Below are 22,019 nucleotides of genomic sequence, written 5' to 3' on the forward strand. Positions count from 1 at the left end.
AGGCATGAAAAACCTCAATTGGTTTGGTAGCTAGGAACTCTTTGATGGCCACAACAGGGGGCCCAGGGTCTCTCTCAAGGCCTTTGAAGTGTTAGCCAGGGCTGAAATCATTCCATTTAACAAGATCAGAGGGTCACTCAAGCTCAGTCTTCTTTTTGTTGGCCAAGGGCCTCAACTTCTCTGCACCTGTTGGCCAAGGACCTCTATTTCTCACCGTGTAAACCCTCCCTAGGGCACAGAGTGACTTCCTAACATGGACGCTAATCTCTGCTCTAGTAAGGATAAGAGGTGTGGTCAGTCACTAATCGAGGCAAGCATTGTTAAATACCACCCTTAAGCACTAACTCCTGTATTAATGTACCTTTGTCCTTTCCTTCCTTTCCGCTAAAACATACAAGGTTTGAGAACACTTCTTGTTTTTTCTTTAAAGATTTATTTACTCATGTATTTTATGTATATGAGTGCTCTGTCCTCATACACACTAGAAGAAGGAATCTGATCCCATTACAGACGGTTGGGAACCATCATACGGTTGTTGGGAATTGAACTCAGGATCAAGGATACTTCTATTGATTTTCTTAGACTAGAAGATTTTTGCCATCTGAAAGGAAAAGATGCCCTAGGAACAGAAGATGAAAAGTAAGGGGACAGGATTAAAGAATGCAAAATAAGCCAGACATGATGGACATGCTTAGGTCCGGTATTTGTGAGATCGAGGCAGCAAGGCCCCTGAAGCCCAGGAACTTGCCATCAGCCAGCATACTGTAACAAGACACAGCTCAGAATCAAGCCAGACAATAGCAAAACAGCAAACACTGACAAAGTCAAAGGAGAATTAGTGAAGTGGAAAAGCTACGTGTGCTCCCAAGACCAGGGATAGTAAATACAAACTCTGGAGAAAACGTAGGCAGATATTTTGAGACCGGGCAGATGAAGGCCCAGGCAGGTGTCATTGAAGAAGCTGATGATGCTAACAGAAAACAACAGCAAAAGTGACAGCATTCCAGAGGCTCTGACAACACACAGGAAATGAGTCGCCTTCTCATACAGGTGAAGCTAAACCTCAGCTATAACAAAAAATGCATGCACAGAGCTAGAAAAGCTACGGAGCCCTTGTCTAAAAGAAGGCACAAATAGCATGGTAACAAAAGATAATAGTACGAAAGGAAATTAGTACCCACTGATGAGAGGGGGGCTAGCAAAAGAACCATGTGAGGGAACAGGATAGTCTGTGGGGGATTTAAAAACACACACAACTATGACAAGTACCTAGAATGAGCTGCTCCGATCTCAGAATTTAAATGTACAAAACTTGTTCCCTTCATCAGAAAATGCCTTAGAGAAGAGCATCACTAGCAAACATGAACATAGTAAAACCCCCACCATTGCTAAGGAAGAGAGCAGCTGGTTTTGTTTTGTTTTATTTCTGAGTTGTCCATTAGCAAAACAAAACTTCCCCTCTTTGATGAGAATGCACTAAAAAAATTTCTCTCCACCAAGCCTACCTGGCCTCTAGGAAAGAACAATTGGCCTTAAAATAAAGAGGCCTTGGGTCTCTGTTCACAGCCATCTGACTGACAGTTTTGAGGAAAAGGTGGCAAGCAAGGAAAACAACAGAACTAACTGTGGCAGTAAATGGGGTTCATTCTTGTCCACAGAGGCAAAATTTTTTCATCTATTCCTTCTGAAGGCACACAGATTTCTTTCTACTAAAGTCTCTTACTTGTTTTAGAGAACACTTAATACATTTCTACCGCAAAACCTTCAAGAAGGCAACACGACCAGTTAGCAAAGGCCTTTTCTGTTTCTCAAAAAATGTAGTAGACAATTTTATGGTATCTGTTCCTAATATAAGAATCATTTGGTGAGTTTTTAGCATGGGCCAGGTGATTTGTTCTCCTACAAGATGTACAGTATTATTTTACAGATATGGTGGTTTGAATAAGAATAGTCTCCATGGGCTCATAGATTTGAATGCTTAGGCACCAGCTAGAGGCACTGTTTGAGAAGGCTCAGGAGGTACGGCCGTATTGGAGGAACTGTGTCACTGGGGGCAGGCTTTAAGTTTCAAAGGCCCAAGCCAGGTTGTGTCCCTCTCTGTGTGCTTACAGATCAGGGTGTAGTTCTCAGCTTTTTCACCAGCACCAGCCATGATGATAATGGACTAAACCCCCAATGACATACTTCCATTAACAAGGCCACACCTCCAATAACGCCGCTCCCTATGAACTTGTGTGGCGGGCCATTTTCATTAAAACACCATGACTTTCCTAAATAGCTTTGCTTCATATGTCAGGTTTTGATCTCAGGCTATAGGGAGAGATGTTAAGTTTCAAACCTGTGGCAAATGTCTGAGGTGCCTATTTAAAATGTCTAAGCAGACCTGGCCACCAGGTTCTCCCAGTATCCCTCAGTCCCGTATGTCTAATATATCCCACCCTCTGTCCTGAACTGTCCAGCCCAGGGGCTGGGCTGTCCTAACTAGAGGCTCTTCCCCATATAATCCAGATGTTTTGGTTACCTACCCCTTGTGTGCCTTTGTCCTCCTCCTTTCTGCTGTGCATTGTCCTCCCCATCTCCTCATGTGGCCCAGCTCCATCTGGTCCTGTCTACCCAGGACTCTTCCAGATGTCTCTGCCTCTGACTATGCTCTCCATCCTATCTATAACAAACTTTCTCGTTCACCATACCTAGGAGCAGTCACATCCTTCCCTGTGTGTGTGTGTGTGTGTGTGTGTGTGTGTGTGTGTGTGTGTCTTTCATCAAACAGTTTTGCAGACAGGCAACAGGTCAGGTCCTGAGGTCCCTTCCAAAGAGAGACTCTAGATGATTTCTGGTGTAGTGGGAAAAGGACAATCGTTCGCTGAAAAACAAATGTTCACGTAACTCAAGGAACCCAGCTTCGTTCAGTGAAAACAAAACCTCAAGTTACTCACTGAAGAACAGTAAAGCTACGGAGGTAAAGCAAACATGAACGTTAAGAATTGCTGTATTCAGAAAAGCTCACAGCAGGCACCCACACTTTGATACTCCTGCTGCAATCTCGGGAGATGTCAATCACCGCGTGTAGTGTTTTTGTACAGTACTTGGTGGACACAGAGAGAATCTGGCTGCAGTTATGAATTTATTCTGGATTGGGCCCAGCATGCAGTATAAACCAGTATCATAAACTAGACCTGCACTTTGTCACACAGACCTACACCCCAGAGGGATGTTCCTCAACCTTGCCCTCTCCCAAACAGGGCCTTAGGCAATGTAAGTGCGGGACATTTTTTTTTTTTTTTTTTTTTTTTGGGTAGCAACATGAGGTAAAGGGATCCTCCCATGCCCCCTTAGCCACAACCAAAGAATTAACTAGCCTGTTAATGGCATGATGTGGTGCCTGGATGGAAGGGGTGATTGATTTGTGACAGGAGGGAGTAGTTTTGGTCACTGCCTATTGGAGGTCAACAAACTTCAAATACTAATTCTTGGGCCAAGCCACTATTAATGGTAGAGAAAAAAAAAAAAAAATCACCATGAGTCCTAGAATGCAAACCAGATAGTGATGGCATTGTTTTCCTTTCTGTCTAACCCAATACATCATCCTTAAGACCAGGTTTTGGGTTCTTTCTGCTATCGTCGCTGGTAGCGGCCTCCTGAGGCTTTTCTGACAAGGGCAAAACGAACTCCCCCTCCATCCCCCGAAGCCCTGTGGCGCCAGGGTTTCTGCGTGGGTTGTGGGTTTCTTCCCCCTCCGCCACGAGTGGTGGGGAAAGCAAAACACTTGGGGGATGAGGTGTTTCCATAACGTCATTTGTTTAGTCTACATGAGGGATGCTGCTCTTTCACGGCAGGAAAGCGGTGGATTCCAGAAGCTGGAACTCTGACTTGAGACGGTCCTGCACCGGGGAGTCCTGCACCCCGGGAGTCCATCACGTGGCGATTGCTTCCTGGAGGGTGGCGGGAACCCAGTGGGGCGACACCCGATCTCCGCGGCCCCGGGCCGGTTCTGAGTGCTCAGGAAGCCCGGGACGCGGAGGGTAGGGACGGCTGGGGATGGGGAGGTGATGGGGGGAGACGCCGGTGCGCGGGAAGCCACAGGAAGAGGAGGGATTCCGGTCTTTTGTCTCTCGGCCAGAGCTCGCAACCCGCAGCCGGAGCCTTAGCTCTGCACGCCTGGGCGGGGCCAGCAGAGTCCCTCCGTGAGGCGTGGCCTGAGCGATGGGTGTGGCGAACTAGACCACACCCCTTCGCGAGTCTTTAAAAGCAGGCGCGCGCTCCCGCCGGTTTTCCGATCCGCCCGCCCGCCCGCCCGCCCGCCCGCGGCTTTGCTTTGCCCGGGCCTCGCTAGCTCCGCCTGTCGCGTGCTCCTGCCTCCCACTCGGGTGAGTCCCAGGCAGCCCGCTGCCCAGCGAGCGGTCCTTGTCACCTCCACCCCTGCTTCTGATGGTGCTCCCAGCATCCTCCCACTTCTGCCCCATTGCGGGGCCGTCTAGCACACCTGCTGTCGCCCCTGTGGCCACCCGTTGCCCAGGGACCTCGTGTCCTGGGGGCAGGTAAATCATCCCCCGTGACCTTTAATTTCAGAGCCTGTTTTCTGGGGAAGAGGCGAGTGGGGAGTTTCTCGTGGTTGCCCAACGCTCTTTTTGTAGCCTCTTCCCGGGTCGTTTTTTGTTTGTTTGCTTGTTTAAATCTCACCTTCGGATAGGAGGGGGTTAGAAGCTCGGGTGCTCCCTGTATCCCGAGTATGTGCATAACCAGCCTGGCCGACCTTCTCGGGAACTGGGTGGGTGCTCTGGTGTGATAGGCGCCTCCCCAGATCCGGATCCCCAATTCTTTCCCTGCGGTGGAACGGAGCTCTTGGCCATCGCCTTTGTTAGGAGGTGTCTGCCCACCAGGCACGGAATCGTACATGTAGGAGAAACCATACTGACATTCCAGTTGATCATTCCTCGTACTTTCCCTCGTACTTTCTACCTTCCAGACACAGCATTGCTTGGTTTAGAAATTCTGCAACAGGTCCTAGAGGTCACAACCTAGGTTCAGAGCTGGATTCTTGTGTAGGCATTCCTAGGGTGGAGGAGAATGATCTCAAAGCTTCTGTCCCTTTGGAAGCCAGGACGTTGAACTTTATTTGTTTACATAATTACTCAAAAGTTTGACCTGTTTTGTTTGGACTGCAAGCCGCATACATTTTTTTTTAAACTTTATAAATGGTTTTTAATACAGAAAACAAAACATACTGCATGTGGTTATTTTTTAACTTGGGCAGCGAAAATAGTTTAGTGACTGGCTTTCCTAACCTGTGTTAAATCTTTGCTTACATAAAAAAACCAAGAATCCAAAAAGGACAACCATAAGGTGCACTATACTTGCATACAGATTCTTCAAGAAAATTAAAAAGGTTGATGTCAAAAGAGCCCTACAATCTCAAAACTGCATACAAATGATTTTTGCGTTCCTATTCTCTACTGTTCTCTTGTAGTTGTTACTGATAGCTAATTGCATCACTAATTCTCAAGACTTTTTGTTCCCTGTATTTTCATAGCCAGGTAGCCATGCCAGTATATATCCCATGAGTCTTTGGAACACTGTTTATTTAGTTATCTTTAAATATGGTTGGAGCACACCTCAGCATTAGTTAACGAATAAAGAAGGGACAAACGAGGTGCAGTTGTGGGTAGCAATAGACATTGGTTAACAGATTTTGTCCAGAGTTCTTACCATAAATTGTTGGTAGCTTCCTCCCGGTGTTTTCAAGATTTTGGCTGATGTGGTGTATGCCAAAGACCACACTCAAAGCTGAGTGTGAGGACTAGGACTGTCCCGATGAAACACACAGTTTATCAAAAGATAGCATGGATGTTGATGCAGAGTAGGGAGGCCACAGAGAATGAGATACTAGGTCCAGGCATAACCTTATCAATAAATAGTGATGGAGAGCTCATCTCTTTAATTTTAGTTCTGTTACCAATTAGATGAATCAAATGAGACGGAGAGAAGGAACCCTCCAAGGGACAGGAGACATAGCCTGGGGAGGGTAGAGATAAAGTCAGTATTGTGATTCCCAGGTCAATACCCATTGGTTTGCTGCCCTTAACAAGTTAAATGTCTGGTTGCAGTTACTTCCTCATACTTTCCTAAGGGTGGGGTGTAGGAGTGTGTGTGTGTGTGTGTGTGTGTGTGTGTGTGTGTGTGTGTGTTGTAAATCCAAGGTGCAGTCCCAGGGGGGTGTGCATGAGTGTTTTGGATTCCCCCTGCTTTTAGACAAGATCCTGCACTTTCCTGAAACTTGAAGTGAAAGGGTTCTTGGTGGAAGTCTTCCGAGAGAGTGCTGGCTTCCACTTGTATAGCATCTCCCAGAACGTCCCTCCATCTGCAGACCTTCAGAGAGTTCCTTAAGGATCTGTCACTGCCTGGCCTGGCATTGGCTTGTCACCTCTTAGGTTCTGTTGGCTGGGTGTCACCAGGCAACCTTTCTATGCCTTCCCTTCCCTTCGTAGGAATCCTCTTTGTGTGTCACAGGCCTTTTTACAATCCTGTGAAGTATCTGGACCTCTCCTCCAAATGCCTGCTTTTTTTGTTTTGTGTAGTTTGTAGTATTGGGATTTGAACTCAGGGTCTTGTGAATACTAAGCAAGGACTCTGAATGGAGCTACCGTCAGCCCTTTTATTTTTCATTTTGAGTCAAGATTTTGCAAAGTTTCCAAGGCTGGCCTTGAACTTTAGATTGTCCTGCCATAGTCTTCCAACTAGCTGGGATTACAGATACATGCTACAGTGCCGTGTCCAAGCGTTTTTAAATATATAAGATACCGTGTGTGGGACTGAGTTAACCAGTCCCCAAATTTAGAGAATTGTATTTCTTACATTAAAAATCAGGATTCAGAGGAGTGTTTCTCATTTGAACGCCAGGGAAGCAAGGCACAACTTCTGATTGTTAAATTTTTTTGTTGTAAGTCATAGAGGAAGAACTAACCATAGTGTATTGTGTGTGAATTATTTGCAAAGACTGGTAGGCTTCTTGTGTTTTTATGGTCTTGTGCCAACAGTACTAATTGCTTTTGATTAATAATAGGAGATCAGACAGTTTATGATACATGAAGGTGAAGGGACTTGACAGTTATCCGTAGAAAAAAAATGAAGGGAAAATTGAATCCAGTGTAGCAAATACTAAGAATCTTTGTCAAGGCCATAGATGATGATGCTACCATTTTTTTGTGGCTGGTAGTGAGCTTTGTTGGTATCCTAAGTCAAATTGGTAATTTTGTTTTCATATTTAATTCCTGTCAAGTTTTCCACTCATAAGATGGGAACATGGTAGTGCCTACTTCAGTTGTTAAATTAATAAACCACTTAACAAATGAATATGGTAAATATGGTAATTACTACTGCTATGTAACAGACACTGTGGTAAGGGTTTTACATACATTGTTTAACTTCAGAAAGCTTTATGGTATAAATCAGCATTATTAATATAAGAGAACTAGCAGATAAGATACAATCTTTCTCATTTGCCAAATAAGCAGGAATCTTGGCATCTAAATCTAGGTCTCACTCCATGAAGATGTTGAATTGTGTGAATAGTGAAGTATCTGGTCATATTCACAGACTGCCAATTGCTATGGCATATGTTGGTTCAGAGAGTACCAATCTTTGAGTGTAGCTGCATTTAATCATAGTATGTGCCTGGGCAGGTACTGTTCACATCCATGTAAGAACTGTACCATACTCCTGTTGAAGGCATTGCGGTAACAACATGGACATTACTGAAAATGGAGAGGTCAGGTTTACTCCTTTGAAGGGAGGGTTCTTTGGTGGTGAAATTAAACTTGGGTTAACAGAGAGGAGAAGGAGTTTTTGTGTCCATACTGGGGATCTGAACTCAGGGTGTCCCTTGTGAGGTTGTGCCACACTTTACTGTGCTGTGTCATCAGCTCTGTTTCCATATTTTTAAAAATCATTTTATGTGTATGAATGTTCAGCTTGCATGTATGTGTGTGTACCACAGATGTGCCTGGTACCTGCGGAGTCCGGAAGAAGGTGTGGGACCGCTAGTGGTAGAGTTACAAAAGCTTGTGAGCTGTTGTTTGGGTGTTAGGAACTGAACCCAGGTCCTCTGGAAGAGCAGCACGTGCTCTTAGCCACTGAGTTACCTCTCCAACCTGTTCTCCATCAGCAAAGAACAAGTCCCTAAGAAGCAGACACTCTCCCACGTAATTCTTTTATGTGTGGGAGTGTGTTTGCCCATGGTTGACAGTGCCTTTATTGCTGTCCACTGTCTATTTTTTTTGAGACAAGATCTCGCCAGGCATGGAACTAACTATTTCTTTAGCTGAACATGGCTGGCTAGAAAAGCCCCTGAAATCCTATATCCTTCCACCACCCCTAACTTGGGAATTACAGCGAACACCATTACCTTTTCATGTGGATGCTGGAGATCTGAACTCAGGCCCTTCTTTAAGCTTATGCAGCAGACTCTTATTGAGCACCCTGTTGTTGTTTTGCTTCAGCTTCGGGCGATGAAACACGTGGAGTTTATTGGGGAAAGGGAACAAGGGTGGAGTAGGTGTTGACCAACGGGGAACAGAGATGGAAGGGGGAGAAGGGGCCAACAGGTGGGAGGTGCTTACTTAAAAGGGAAAGCTTGCACACTAGTACAGAGTCCTTATGCAGACACATCACCCATAATACATGATGTAGTCACGAAACACCGAGCTCTCTGAGCTGCCTAAGTATCTGTCTGCATGCCGGTGTGTGCACCCTGCCAGTTGTCGGGGCAGGGTCAGCATAATGCCAGGATACCAACAGTCTCTCTAGCCCCTGACTCTTTTATCTTCAGCCCCTAAACCAATATGTAGTATGTGACTTATAATACCTTTGCTTGGTTTGGTGCACTGCCAGTAGTTGAAGTCCCATGCATGTGACATGGGTGCTCAGTGAAGTACACCTTCAGCCCCCAGGAGGTAGTCGTTGAGTTTTATTTAGAATGAGTATGAGCAGATAATTACACACTTAGAAGCCGCCTCTCCCGCAGAGGAATCTATTTACAGAAATGAATGAATTCAGAAGTTACCTGGATGGATGGATGGATGGATGGATGGATGGATGGATGTCAAGTGCCTTCATAGGCAAGGGTTAGGAGGATAAAGAGAATGGATAGATGAGTATTTATAATGAAGTTTATATATGCCTCTGGGCCTGGTGGCATCATCTGGTAACCCCAGCTACTTGAGATGCTGTGTCAGGAGGATCCCAGTTCATGACCCACCCGAGCTAAGAGCAGGTTCACAGCTAGCTGAAACAACTTTCTGAGATGACTTACTGTCTCAACCTTTTTTTTTTTTTTTAAAGTGAATATTAGACTGGGGGATATACGTCAATGGTAGAGCACTAGCGTTTGCAGGGCCCGGGGTTAAGTTCCTAGTAACACAAAACTTGAAGATGTGAAGTGAGTGTCTGCCATGCAAACATTGTCTTACCAAATTCTCAGAATTCTGTAAAGAAAGTTCTGCTGTCCCCATTTGTCAGGAGGGCAACGAAAGACCCGGCTACAGGGCTCCGGTTCTCACTTCACCGTTACTCAGTCAGGTTTCTGTGTTGGAGGGCCAGGGTGAAGATCTGGCTTTCTTGGAAGGAGCCAGAGAGAGAGAGGGAGGGAGGGAGGGAAGGAGGGAGGGAGGGTGAGTAAGTAGCACGCTACCAAGACACTAAGGGACTGTTTGGGGCGCTATTGTGTTTAGTAGCTGAGAGAATTAGACTGAGCAGCAGCAGAAAAAAAAAAAAAAATTCTTTGTACCAGGATGAGGCGAAGCCTAATTTCTGTGACAGCTTTCAAAATGCAAGGTTTGCTGAAGCCATTGTATTAGGTCAGCACCACTAATTTATATCCTTTAACAAGCCTTTCTTCCCCAAATGGGGCTCAGGAACATTTTACGCTGGTCTGTAAAATGTTCCCCCTCTGAGGGAAGAGACAATAGCCAGGTTTCTAGGGTAACAGTGGAGTGTTTTATGTGGAAACGTTGAAGCTGGAAGCATGTTAAAAATCTGGGTTTATGCACAGAGCCACGCCCAATCGTTAATGTTAGATCCGGTGACTTAAAAACTCTTAAATGGGGGACGTGTACACGTAAACACACAGGTTCAGTCCTTGGGTTCTGAATACAGAGTCAGCAGTGTAAGAATGACTTAACCCTTGGGGCTGGAGAGGGGGGCTCATTGGTTAAGAGCACTTGGGATTTGGTTCCCAGGACCCACAAGATGGCTCCAAACCAGCTGTAATTCCAGTTTCACGAATCTGTTGCCCCCTACTGGCTTTTACAGGCATTGCATCCATGTGCTACATGGCACAACACTCAAATACATGAAGAAAAATTGATCTAAAAATGAAACATTAAGAATGATTTGACCCATGCCGTCACTTTGCAGGTCTCATTGGTTACTTAGAGAAGAGCAGCTTCACACCAGGTGAGTCCGATTTAGCCTGTAGTCACGGCTTGGAAGGGTAAGTCCCTTGGATTTGGATTGGTGCTTTAGACCTAGGAGAAGCAGGAAAGGAAGGTTTCACGTATGTGTTGGCATGTAGACCAAGCATTTTAGTCTAGTGCAGTGGGTAAATTCTAGTTCTGGAAGCTACAGTGAAAACCCAAGAACAAGACTAAAAGCAGAAAAAGCCAGTGTTTGACCTGTGCTGCAAGACGTATGGAAAAGGGGATTTTATTTGTGCTCTTAACATTCTGTAAATGAGCCCATAGGACTGGGGGAAGTCACGCAGCCCAGATTGCTCAGTGCAGACCCAGTCTGCTGTGATTAATAGCAGCTGTTGGAGAGGAGCGCAGCCAAAGGCTTGGAGGAAAAACGAAGCCTTGCATTTCCTAAAATATGTGCAGTGATGCCAAGAGTGACAGAAATGGAAGGTTATCATATGTTCTCCTGCCAAATTCAGGTCCCATCCATAGGGGTTCAGACCAAATGTGTGAAGCTGAACTTCATTTCTTGAGACAGCCAGTGCTGTAAGTGGGACTGTTGTTACACTTACTCATTTTAATGTCCAGGAAGGAGTGACGGTCTCCTTGACTTTGTGGTGGTGCAGCTATGATGTTTGGAGGCTGCTCGGTGGGTTTTCTCACCGATGTAGGATGGTATCTTTACAGTGTGGTGGGAACTACCCTTCCCAGTTTATAAGACAAGCCCAACATTGTAGAAACATCCAAACCAGCAGTCTAAATCCGCTCTTTCCATCATGGAATGGGTGTGCATGCAAGATGGGGTCGCAGGAAGAACAACAGGCTATAGCTACCGTCCGCTGTCCTAAAACAGAGAACAAAACCCCACTGAGGGTCCTGGGGATGTTTTTGCCTCTATAGTAAAGAAAAGTTTCTTCAAAACTACTACTGAGCCGGGCATTGGTGGTGCCTTAATCCCAGCACTTGGGAGGCAGAGGCAGGCGGATCTCTGTGAGTTCGAGGCCAGCCTGGTCTACAGAGTGAGCTCCAGGACAGGCTCCAAAGCCTGTGAACTGGTGGCAAGTGGGAGAAGTGAGAAGTTAGGAGCATATAAGCAGAGTGTTGTAGACGGCCTGGGTGTCTCCTGAAATTAGACATAGTCACACTTGGCTGCAGTGGATGCACAGGGGAGTAAGGGCAGACTTATTGGTGAGTTTAAAGTACCTGCTGCCACATATAGAAAGGACATACTAACTCCTTAAACAAGTAAACAAAAAACCCCAAAAAATTAAATCCAGACTACTTTTCATTGGAGAGAAAGAACGACATAAATGTTCAGTTGGCTTTCTTTTTCTTTTTAATAAATCTGAATGTTATTCAAGGACAACTTAATCTAACCTTGGTCTTGATGGAGTTCTGTTTCCTTATTGAAATTGCTCCAGAGATAGATAACAGAATCAAAGAAAGCTGGCTAGCAGGCTGAGACTAAGTGGTTCCAGTTTAATATGAGGGACACACCTTGGTAATAGGCGTGCCTCAACAGCCAAGATTACCTGTAAACCTGGACAGAACTCTGGTCTCCTTAGGACTCACCAGCAGGGTGCCTCTTGTATCCACGAGCATTGCAGAATAGCAAGTGGGTGACCTTGGGGGCAAGGGCAGTCAGCATTGCTGGTGGTACTTCAAACTCAAGCCGGTGCAGGCTGCTGGAGCTAGCTCATATTTTGTGCCTTGGGTTTATAGTCAAGCTTAAGTTTCAGCGAAACAGTGAAGGGCCTATTGTCACAGAGGGGAATAAAAGGTTGACACAACATCCAAAGAAAGCCAGAGTGGATGGCCTCACAACAAGCAGTTGTAGACCCTTGGAATGCTTTTATTCCTGTCTGGACAGATGTGGAGTTCTTGTTGTTGTTGTTTTGCAAATAGAGATACCTAGGACTTACTGGTAACTAGTGATATCAGCCATGTTTTTGTGTAGAGGAGTGTTGATATTGTTTATTTCAAGGAACAGGCTCTGATGTCACATGGCTTGAAAATCAAATTTAATGGCTCATAAAACTGAGGCATTCAGGAGAAGCTGAAGCACAGCCAAATCAGGGGCTCAAAGGCTAAGCGTGTCTCCCTTCCTCTGTGTTGGCTCCTTAGGCTCTTCGTAGCTCGCACCTCTGCTCCTTATTCGCCCCATTTTAAAGCACGGTTCTGGGTTTACCTTTCACTGAACTGGATTGGCAAGAGGTTTTGTGTTCATACCTGCTTGAAGGTTGCTATGGTGTGAGTGCTTGGTTTGGTCCAGAATGCATGTTGTAACCTAGTCCCCATGCAACATCATTGAGAGGCAGGGAACCAGCAGAAAAATTGAGGACTAACTAAATGGATTAATGCCACTATAACAAGGTTGTGGGAGAGGGTTTCCTTTCTTTCTTGTCTGCCAACTGAGGATAGTCTCTGTATTGTCACAGTCTTGGAAACAGAGAACAGGGTCCCAGAGCAGACACCATGCCTGCCAGTGCCTTGGTCTCGAACCTTCCTGCCTTTGTAACGCTGAGAAATACATTTCTGTGTTTTATAAATCATCCAGACTGACTCTGTTACAGCAGCACAGAACAGGCTGAGAGCAGCAGAGCCAATGCCACGGAAATGAGTGCACTGGAGCTGTGTGTGGGATGCTCTACACCGGAATCCTGCTGACACGGCCTGTTTGACTCAGCAAATGACTCTGGCACGATCCCAAACTCCTATAGGAGACACTAGACCAAACAAAGACACTAAGATGCCCAGATTGTTTCTTAGCAGACACTGAACCTGTCAGTGGTTTTGAGAAAGTCCAGATGCATTCTGGTTGGCCAGAGCCCATGTGTGTCTAAACTCATAATGGAAGCCCCTTCTTTCTGCCTGGGGGTGTGGGTCTCGTCCTTTCTTGCTATTGCAGAAGACATACTTCCGTCAGTAAGTTGTCATTGTACAATGTTGGATCTCTCTGTCTTGCCTCAGTTTCTGGGGCCCCCTTGGTGGCTTGCTATCATATACCAGGAGTAGGTTTTTCTAAAACATTTTCCAGATGAGTGCCCTGAGTGTGCACACTGCTGGTCTTCATGGCGTAGCATTCGTCTTTGCCTCGGTCTGTTTTCTTTTGCTGTAACACACTTGAAGCTGGGTTACATCATAAAGGAATTTACTTTGGCTAACAGTTCTGGTGGCTGTGAAGTCTAGGATTGGTTACCACAGAGCTACATGCTGTCCCATGTGTGGGAGGAAAGTGGAGGGTAAAAGGTGTTTTCGTACAGAGAGGAGCTTTCTAACAACCTCGCATTGTGAGAACATATCCATTCCCTCTGTATGTATGACAGGAGCCCCACAGCTACCACTTGGAACCAACCCCTCAAGCTGCCACACGGAGAACTAAATGCCAGAATGAGTGTGGTGGACACTAATGACACTCAAACCACACAATCAAGTTTCTACATGCATGCCTGAATTTTGCCTTGAACTGGTTATTTCTAACTTATGTCAGCGAAGAGAGATGTTTCTCCCATGCTACTCGGGATGAAAGCCTAGGGCAGTACTACAAGAAGAGGGATGGGGTACCCACTGCAATGATTAGTTGTGTAAATATTTAATAAAGGTCTCATTGGGAAATGGTACAGAGATCTGGACCCACCTCAATGCTTGTCCGGGAATCCATAAGTGTTAAAATTGAAGCCATCCCCTGCCCGCTCATCGGGACTCCCGTGTGTTCTAATTAGGTATATGTTTGTAAGGAAATACCAGCTTTTATAACCAGCCATTTCCTAGAGGCAAGCGGCACACCCAGAAACTTAGCAGGCCTAGGGCTCCAAATACTTCTCACTGAAGGGAAAGGGGATTATTTCACTGCACTGGTAGATGCCAGTCAGGGGACGACAGATACAAGGTCCCTTCCTAGCAGGCTGGCTGAGAATGCTGGCATTCTGGCCATTAGAGCTGTCCCAGGAGGCCACTTTGTTAAGGGGGATTAGAGAATGCTGTCCCTAAATCATACACAGTCTGGGGTTAACCTTGTATTTGCCATTATATCAGACCATGTTTGGAGATTGTCTCCACATTCCATCACAGTCCCTGCTGAGGAGGGGACTTGGTAGCATTTTCTGAACCTGCCAGAGTGGGAAAACCAACTGTTGGACGGACTAGAGGACTTGGGGGTTAGTGAAGCGCACAGGAACTTACTTGGCAGCCATCCCAATGGTTTGTTGTGGTGACAGCCAGGCTGGGTGCTTGCAGTTGTACTAGCCACAGACCCCGCGGATGCGAGCTGTAATGGAATGAACTCTACCTAACAGGCGCATATAAACACACTTATAGCTTATGTACATTAAATGTTAGGAATGTAATGTCTTTACACTGAATTAAACGCATATGTAGCAAATGACTCTACTGAAGTATAAGATTTCCAGCCGAGTTTTTAAAGGGTTCATTAAGAAGGGAGTGTAGGAGGGGCAGTGACCCCCCTCCCCCTCTCCCACCGCGGCTTAATTCCTGTGAATTCTAGTGGCTTATTCTGCGCATTCTACTTTGGTGACCAGATTCTCCCACGGAATGTAAGCCCTTTGTCTCCTACAAAAGAGAGGCTGCCTGAGCCAGCTTCCTAATGAGAGCTATAATTTGGGAGAGATGGGGCTATACTGAAGGGATGCGGACCTTTGAAAATACGTGGCTCCTGAAGCAGCAGGGTCTGCCTGTAGGGAACTTGCAATTCAAGCGAGCGCGGGCGTCCTAACTAACGCATCCTCTGTTCTGCAGAATGCCTGTCTGGGGCGGTGGAAATAAGTGCGGGGTCTGTGCGAGGACCGTGTACCACGCCGAGGAGGTGCAGTGTGATGGGCGGAGCCTTCACCGCTGTTGCTTCCTGTGTAGTGAGTAGTGTCCCCCTCTACCTTTACCCAAACCGTGTGTGAAGAGCCCGGATTGAATGTTTGAAGAAAAATAACGCTAGCTAAGAGTGATACTTTAGTGGTTTCTTTGTATCTTTGGTCTTAAAGAGTGCTTGGCCCTCCGTTCTGGCTATTTGGCCTTTGCAAGTGGTTTACCCGGTGCCCCTGCTTCAGTGAGGGCTTGGTGGCAGCTGGGCAGTGTATTTGGCTTGGTTTTGATAAGAAAGTTGATCTTTGCCGGTTTTGTTTTCTGGTTCAGTTCCTTTCTGACATATTCTTAGCACACACCACAGGTTGAGGTTCATAGTCTACCAGCTTCGTTTCTACAGAAGCTCAAATTTGTTCTTGTTACTCGTGGTTATCGATATTTTTTTCTTCTTTTTTATTTATTTTTTTATGTTTAGTTTTTGGAGATAGGGGTTCTCTGTTTAGCTTTGGAGCCTGTCCTGGAACTTGTTCTGTAGACCAGGCTGGCCTCGAACTCAAAGATCTGCCTGCCCCTGCCTCCCTGGTGCTGGGACTAAAGGCATGTGCTAGTACCATCTGCCAGTTATTGGTATTCCTATTTTGGGAGAAGAATATAGGACACCAAGAGTCCCTATAGACATTATGGGAATTATTATTGTTTACTAGATGTGTGATAGGAGGTATGACATAAAACAACATACTTCTGTATGTTCTGAAGAGTAAACACCCCATAATAAGAAAAAACAAGAAGAGAGGAACCCTTTACAAGACATGGAAGTCTGAAGCTTCAAAGCTGTAGTAGCCTCATGATTTGAGAAAAAGCCTCCTCATCAGGCACCATGAGTCAAATGATGGAATTTTCCTTAATGAACAATCCAAGCATGTGGAGATTTGCTTGACTCAAAGCGCTGTACAGTGACAAGTGCTGTGTTTTCATATAGCTTAAACATAAATAGGCCATGTTTTAAGCACAAATGTACTGGGTCAGTTGTGGTAGGTGGCACAGACCATTAAACCCAGCACCCAGGCAGATCTCCGATATGAGGCCAACAAGTTCCAAGGCAAGGCAGCCAGGTGACATTGTGGAGGCAAACATTGAGACCCTATCTCCAAAAACTGCTTACATGAATTGAGGATTAAACCTGAAGAGAAAGACTTTCAAATGTGGCCTGTCTCCTTTCCGTAGACACCAGCATTCAAATTATCTGTACTTCAGGCTGTATATACAGTATGCCTGCTTCCCAGGAAAAACTAGAAAGCTATGCTTACAAAAAGTAAAATTACTACACAGGCTTTTTTTTTTTTTTTTTAAATGACTTCATAATGCTGATCCTCAGGTTTGGTCCTGCTGTTTCTTTTCCAGGGCCAGGGCTTTTTTCTTTGTGATTTTTTTTAAAAAAGGAAATCCATATTTCACCAGGCATGTAACTAAGCTAAATGTTGGAAATCTGAAATGTAGATATTTTAGAAACTTCTCATTTTCTTCCCGGTTAAGCTCCTACGGTTATACCATAACAAAATCAGTGTTTCTTTGCTGTCTGTCAGGTTTTCACTGGCCAGCCTTTCTCTTTCCTAATCCTTGTCTCAGCTGACTGAATTTTACAAGGTAATTCGGGATTGTCACAGAACTGTGAGAATTCACTGCAGAGGTGAGGGCCGAGGAGGGAAGAGGGTGACAACACAGCAAATTCTGTTTTTCTTGGGGTGGGGGGGAGGTGTGTTTTGTTTTTTGAGACATGTTTTTTTGTGTAGTCCTGGAATTCACTCTGTAGACCAGGCTGGACTCGAACTCAGAGATCCACCCGTCTCTGCCTCTGTCAGCGAATAATATCCCCAGCCCTAATGTACATGTTTTTGAAAATAGGGTTTGTACGGATTTACACTGTATTAAGGCTACTCAGCCTTAAGGGCTGGAGGTTCATATCTTTTAAGCAATTGCCTTTTAACATGGAGCCTGAAGTTGAAGTCCACAGTAGCTGCCATTTATTCTTCTAGAGAACACTTTGGTCTATGTAATCCATCCATCCATCCATTCTTTGTCCACCTCACCTCCCTCTTTTGTAAGGGAGTAAAATTCCTCTCTATCCCACCAAGCGTTGGTTTCCAGCTGCCAGACTGTGCTACTTGTGAGTTCTCTCACAAGGTTTTAAGGTTTTTGTTTTGTTTTTTTCTTTCCCCTTTTTCTCCTCAAGCTGATTTGAAGTTTTAGAAAGTGAACTAATGTCTGCAGAAAGCGTGATGACATTTGGCAGTTTTGTGCAGTGGTGTACGTAGAAATGTCTTGTGGTAAGAAAGCCATCAAGAAAGAATGTGCTCTCCTCTGAGACAGGGAAAACAAATGCTAGCTTCAAACCACTTGATAGACCCACTCATCTCTGCCGGGGAAGCTGGAAGAGTTCTGCTTTTTTCATTCTAGGCTAGAGATGAAAATGAAATTTGGGTTAAAATGTTTTATCTGGAATGTTCTTTTAGGAGGGGGGAAGGGGCTGCAGAGGCCACTCCAAGGCAGTCACTACTCTTTTGTTCTTTATCAGGTTGTAGGGTAAATATTTGGTGTGAGAAGACAGAAAGAATGGGTGTTAGAGGTGGAGAAGAAGGGTTGAACAATGTTTAAAGTCTAATCTCCCCCCCCCCCCCGCCCAGTGGTTTGCAGGAAAAATTTAGATAGCACAACAGTGGCAATTCATGATGAAGAGATCTACTGCAAATCCTGCTATGGAAAGAAGTATGGACCAAAAGGCTATGGTTATGGCCAGGGCGCTGGCACACTCAACATGGACCGTGGCGAGCGGCTGGGCATCAAGCCAGAGAGGTAAGAGAATGCTCCTTACTATCTTAAAATTGGGCAGAACAATTGCTGTTGCTCAGGTGCCAGGAACCTGGGAATTTCTATATGTTTAGCTTAAACAAAGCAAGCAGGATGTAATATAACCTCTACTAAACGCTAGTGACATCCTTTAATATCAAATTATCGACAATTTTGTACTTAAAATCTTAGAAATTATTGCTGGGACTGTTAGCCCTGATTTTATCAGGAAAACTTAAGGTCTCAAGGAAAGTGATTTACATTAACATTCCATAGCTCTTTGGAGATCAAATATCATGAAATAAGTATCTGAATCATGAGATGGTTCTTGAATGCAATTGAGCAGTCTGTGGAAAGTCCTTAGTCATCCTTTCCTCAGGAAATTATTGTCCTTTCACTTAAAAACTGAAACAATTTCCTGTTTCTGATTATTTGAGGGACAAATGTGACCAAAGGACCAGAGTGGTAATCTGTTCAAGTTACTTAGTGCTTCATTTCCTGCTAAATAATTCCATTTGGAACTTCCTCTCCCTGTTTCCTTCCTTCTTTCCTTTCCAGGTTTTGAAAGAGGGTCTTCCTATATGGTACTGGAACTGCCCATTCAGACACTGTTAAAATGTACTGTACTTTTTACACTCGCCTTTTAAGTGTATTTCTGATTCCAAACCCTTAATTTCCAAATTAATTTTTCCAAAGTACAAGTGAGAATTGAACTCACCCGTGACCCCCAAGTCAGTGTTTGTAGCCATAACTGGAAAAGCATGATAACAAGGGAACATCCAGCTGTACCCTCCCTGATTGTTCCTTCTTGGCAGGCCAAATTCTGCCCTTCCTCTGGTCCAGGTTTAAGGACTTCTTTTTCCTTTCTTAGTGACTCAACACTCATGCATGCCTTTTAATACACAGATTGAAGAACTTCACAGGGGTCTCCTCGAGAGGCAGAATTGAGGTAGAGAACTATCGTTAAGGCAGCCAGTGTTTTCACTTAGGGTTTCCATCAGTAAGTTATTTAGCATACAAGCCCCCAGTTTTTTATCTGCATTATTAAGTATTCACACCCTGTGAAGTCAGTAAAAGGCCAGAGGGAGGTGATCTGTGTGAAGGTCTTAATGACATATTTGGAATTTTTTTCTTGGAACTCTGTCAATGTTAGATGCCATTTTTAGCAAGTTTTTAACGATCACTTAAATTGTATCAGTAGGATGTGGAAGTGTGTTGAATATACCGTAGGTACAACTGAACATACTGTGAATTCATACTTTGAATCAGACACCCCCCCACACACAGACATTCAATGACTGTTATATCTAAAACACAGAATGAAGGGAAAAGAAGGGGCGAAGTTTTTGAAAAATAATTTAACGAAAAAGGTCAGCATTTCTATAAAGATTTTATTAGACTTATGTGTGTGCTTTTATAGTGAATTGCACAGTGCAGAGCTGTCCTGCAGTACACCTGTCACCTTCAGGTTCTAACCCTGTAGCCAAGAGGGTGTCTTGCATATTCTAGTGTGCCTGCTTATGAATGGGGGAAAATAACCCCTGCTAAATACGATTTACCCTCATCACCTGCAAATAGTGGCAAAATACCATCCCGCCACAAGAAAATGTAAACAAAGAATGTATGCAAACCAGAAATGTAAAAAGCAAAACAGGGCAGAGAAACAGGAAAATTTCCAGAAGTATTTCCCATGAAGAAAGTAGTTCATTGGCCAAAGATATATTGAGCATATATATAATCTATAAAATGACTTCCTTTTCTAGTTATGAACAACTTAAGCCAGCCAATGTGCTTGCAGGTATTTTTAATTTCAGAATTGTTTAGTGTTGACTTTGCCATCTCCTGAGAAACACAAAGCTAGCCATGATCAAGAAGCATTGGGCAACGCTAGGGACTTTGTACATTTTGTTCTCACTCAGGAAAAGATACTGAAGTCTGGGGTTGGGCTTGCCTTTTTCTAGTTTTGATGACCAGATACAGGTTCAGTGAGCACCTGGGCTATTCCTTTGTTCTGCCTGAGTGGAACCCCTGCAGACTTCGGACACTGCCAAGGGAACAGTGCAGTTAGGCCTCATTCTTTTTCCCTTTCCTCAAGTGCTCAGCCTCACAGACCTACAACAAATCCAAACACTTCGAAATTTGCCCAGAAATATGGAGGTGCTGAGAAGTGTCCCAGGTGTGGGGACTCTGTCTATGCTGCTGAGAAGATAATTGGAGCTGGAAAGGTAAGCTGCTGTTCCTAATGGGTAACTGTAAGGCCCCCCAACCCTCCCCCAGCCCCATCCCACCCCACCCCAGCATCCACAAACCCAGTTCTATTTCCCACTTAGGCAAAGGGTTCTGCTTTAGATTTAAGCTTTTCCAACTGGATTTCCATGGAATCACTAATTTATGGAAGTCATAGCCATACTTAACCACCATGTTTAAAGGGACCCTTTGCATCAGGCGTGTTCTCTAAAAGGGCCAAACTTCGACTAATGCTTTGTACAGATTCTGCAGAGTAATCGATGGTCGTTAGATACCTGGACTTGGAAAGATTGTCTTAATTCCTCTGAGCTGCTACATTTTCAGCCAGGAAAGTGGTAGCTTCAAATGAACAGACTGTCAAAAACTCTTTATGGGTGCCTAGGATGTGGCCAGGGAGGAGGGCCAGGTCTGGCTTTCTAGTTGAGCCTACCGTAGCATGAAGACCTTGCTTGTGGGTTGATTTTCCCCAGCCACTTGCTACATTAGTTAGAACAAAGGAAACAGGCCCCTTGAATGTCCTAACACATCTGTCTCTTCTAGCCCTGGCACAAAAACTGCTTCCGATGTGCCAAGTGTGGGAAGAGTCTTGAATCTACAACTCTGACTGAGAAAGAAGGTGAAATCTATTGTAAAGGTAAATTTATTTGTTCCACCTCCCCATCAGCATCTAGCATCTGATATCGAAGAGACATAGTGTAGTGTCGCTATTTGAAAATTAGTGACTCCCATTCCCACCGGGCTGGGAATTCCACTGATCAGTAAAGTGCTTATGTAGCACATTCACACGGCTGAACCCAGTCCGCAACACCTCCCCAACAGTTTTTTGACTTCCTGTTTTAAGCAAAGCTTATGAGCATAGGGAGGTAACATTTGTGGGAGGCAGTGGGAGCTAATGAACTCTCTCCTCTTTGTAGGGTGCTACGCAAAGAACTTTGGGCCCAAAGGATTTGGCTATGGTCAAGGAGCAGGGGCCCTTGTTCATGCTCAGTGATGGTGTAAACCCAGAACGAAGCACAGCACACAGAACCGTCACTACCAAAGCACAGATGACCTTAGGGCACTCACTGCTGTGAAACTCGACCAGCATCCGGCACTGTGCCTCACTCCTCTACATAGCTGCGCATGCGGGCTGGACAAGACAGAACTCCGCTTGCTCGCTTTTCACTAGCATTTAAGAGCGTTTCTTTTACATTGGGAATAAAGTTATGGCTTGCTTTGGATACTGTGCGCAATTAACTTTTGGAGGAGCTATTGTGATTTTAGGTAGTGGGAAATCATTTGCCTTCTTCCAGCGAAAAACACCGTCCAGATTAAAAAAACGTGTTAAAATGACAATCAACTCCTTTACACACTAGGCTACATTTGCACTGTGGGAGTTGAGAAAGGTTCTAAGAAAATCATTTCATTTCTGAGTTTCATACATCTATTCAGCAAAATGGGATCATAGCACTCCTAATGCAGCACTCTCTGAATGTCATGGCTTTTGTTTTGAGGTTCCCTCAATTAGCACCCCTTGAGGAGCTATTGGCCGGAAGTAGCTGCTTGGGGTGGGCGTGGGCTATCCTCTTTTGAAGGTGTGGCCATTCCCATGCACCCACCCCATACATTCAGGCAGGTCTTGTTAACTGTCACGATGTCTCAACTCATGTTTGCCAGGCATCACCA

The 22,019-nt window shown here is 44.9% G+C and overlaps 1 protein-coding gene across 1 annotated transcript; it reads left to right on the forward strand.

The window, feature by feature from the left end:
• The first annotated feature begins 4,292 nt into the window (after nt 1-4,292).
• Csrp2 (cysteine and glycine rich protein 2) lies at nt 4,293-21,574 on the forward strand. Its single transcript, XM_051206405.1, has 6 exons — nt 4,293-4,367; nt 15,204-15,316; nt 17,945-18,113; nt 20,203-20,332; nt 20,895-20,988; nt 21,269-21,574. Exons 2-6 carry the CDS (start codon nt 15,205-15,207, stop codon nt 21,343-21,345), a joined length of 582 nt encoding a protein of 193 aa, XP_051062362.1. The 5' UTR covers nt 4,293-4,367; nt 15,204; the 3' UTR covers nt 21,346-21,574.
• Nucleotides 21,575-22,019: the final 445 nt, after the last annotated feature.

This window comes from Phodopus roborovskii, unplaced genomic scaffold (assembly GCF_943737965.1).
Source record: "Phodopus roborovskii unplaced genomic scaffold, PHOROB, whole genome shotgun sequence".
NCBI classification, from domain to species: Eukaryota; Metazoa; Chordata; class Mammalia; order Rodentia; family Cricetidae; genus Phodopus; species Phodopus roborovskii.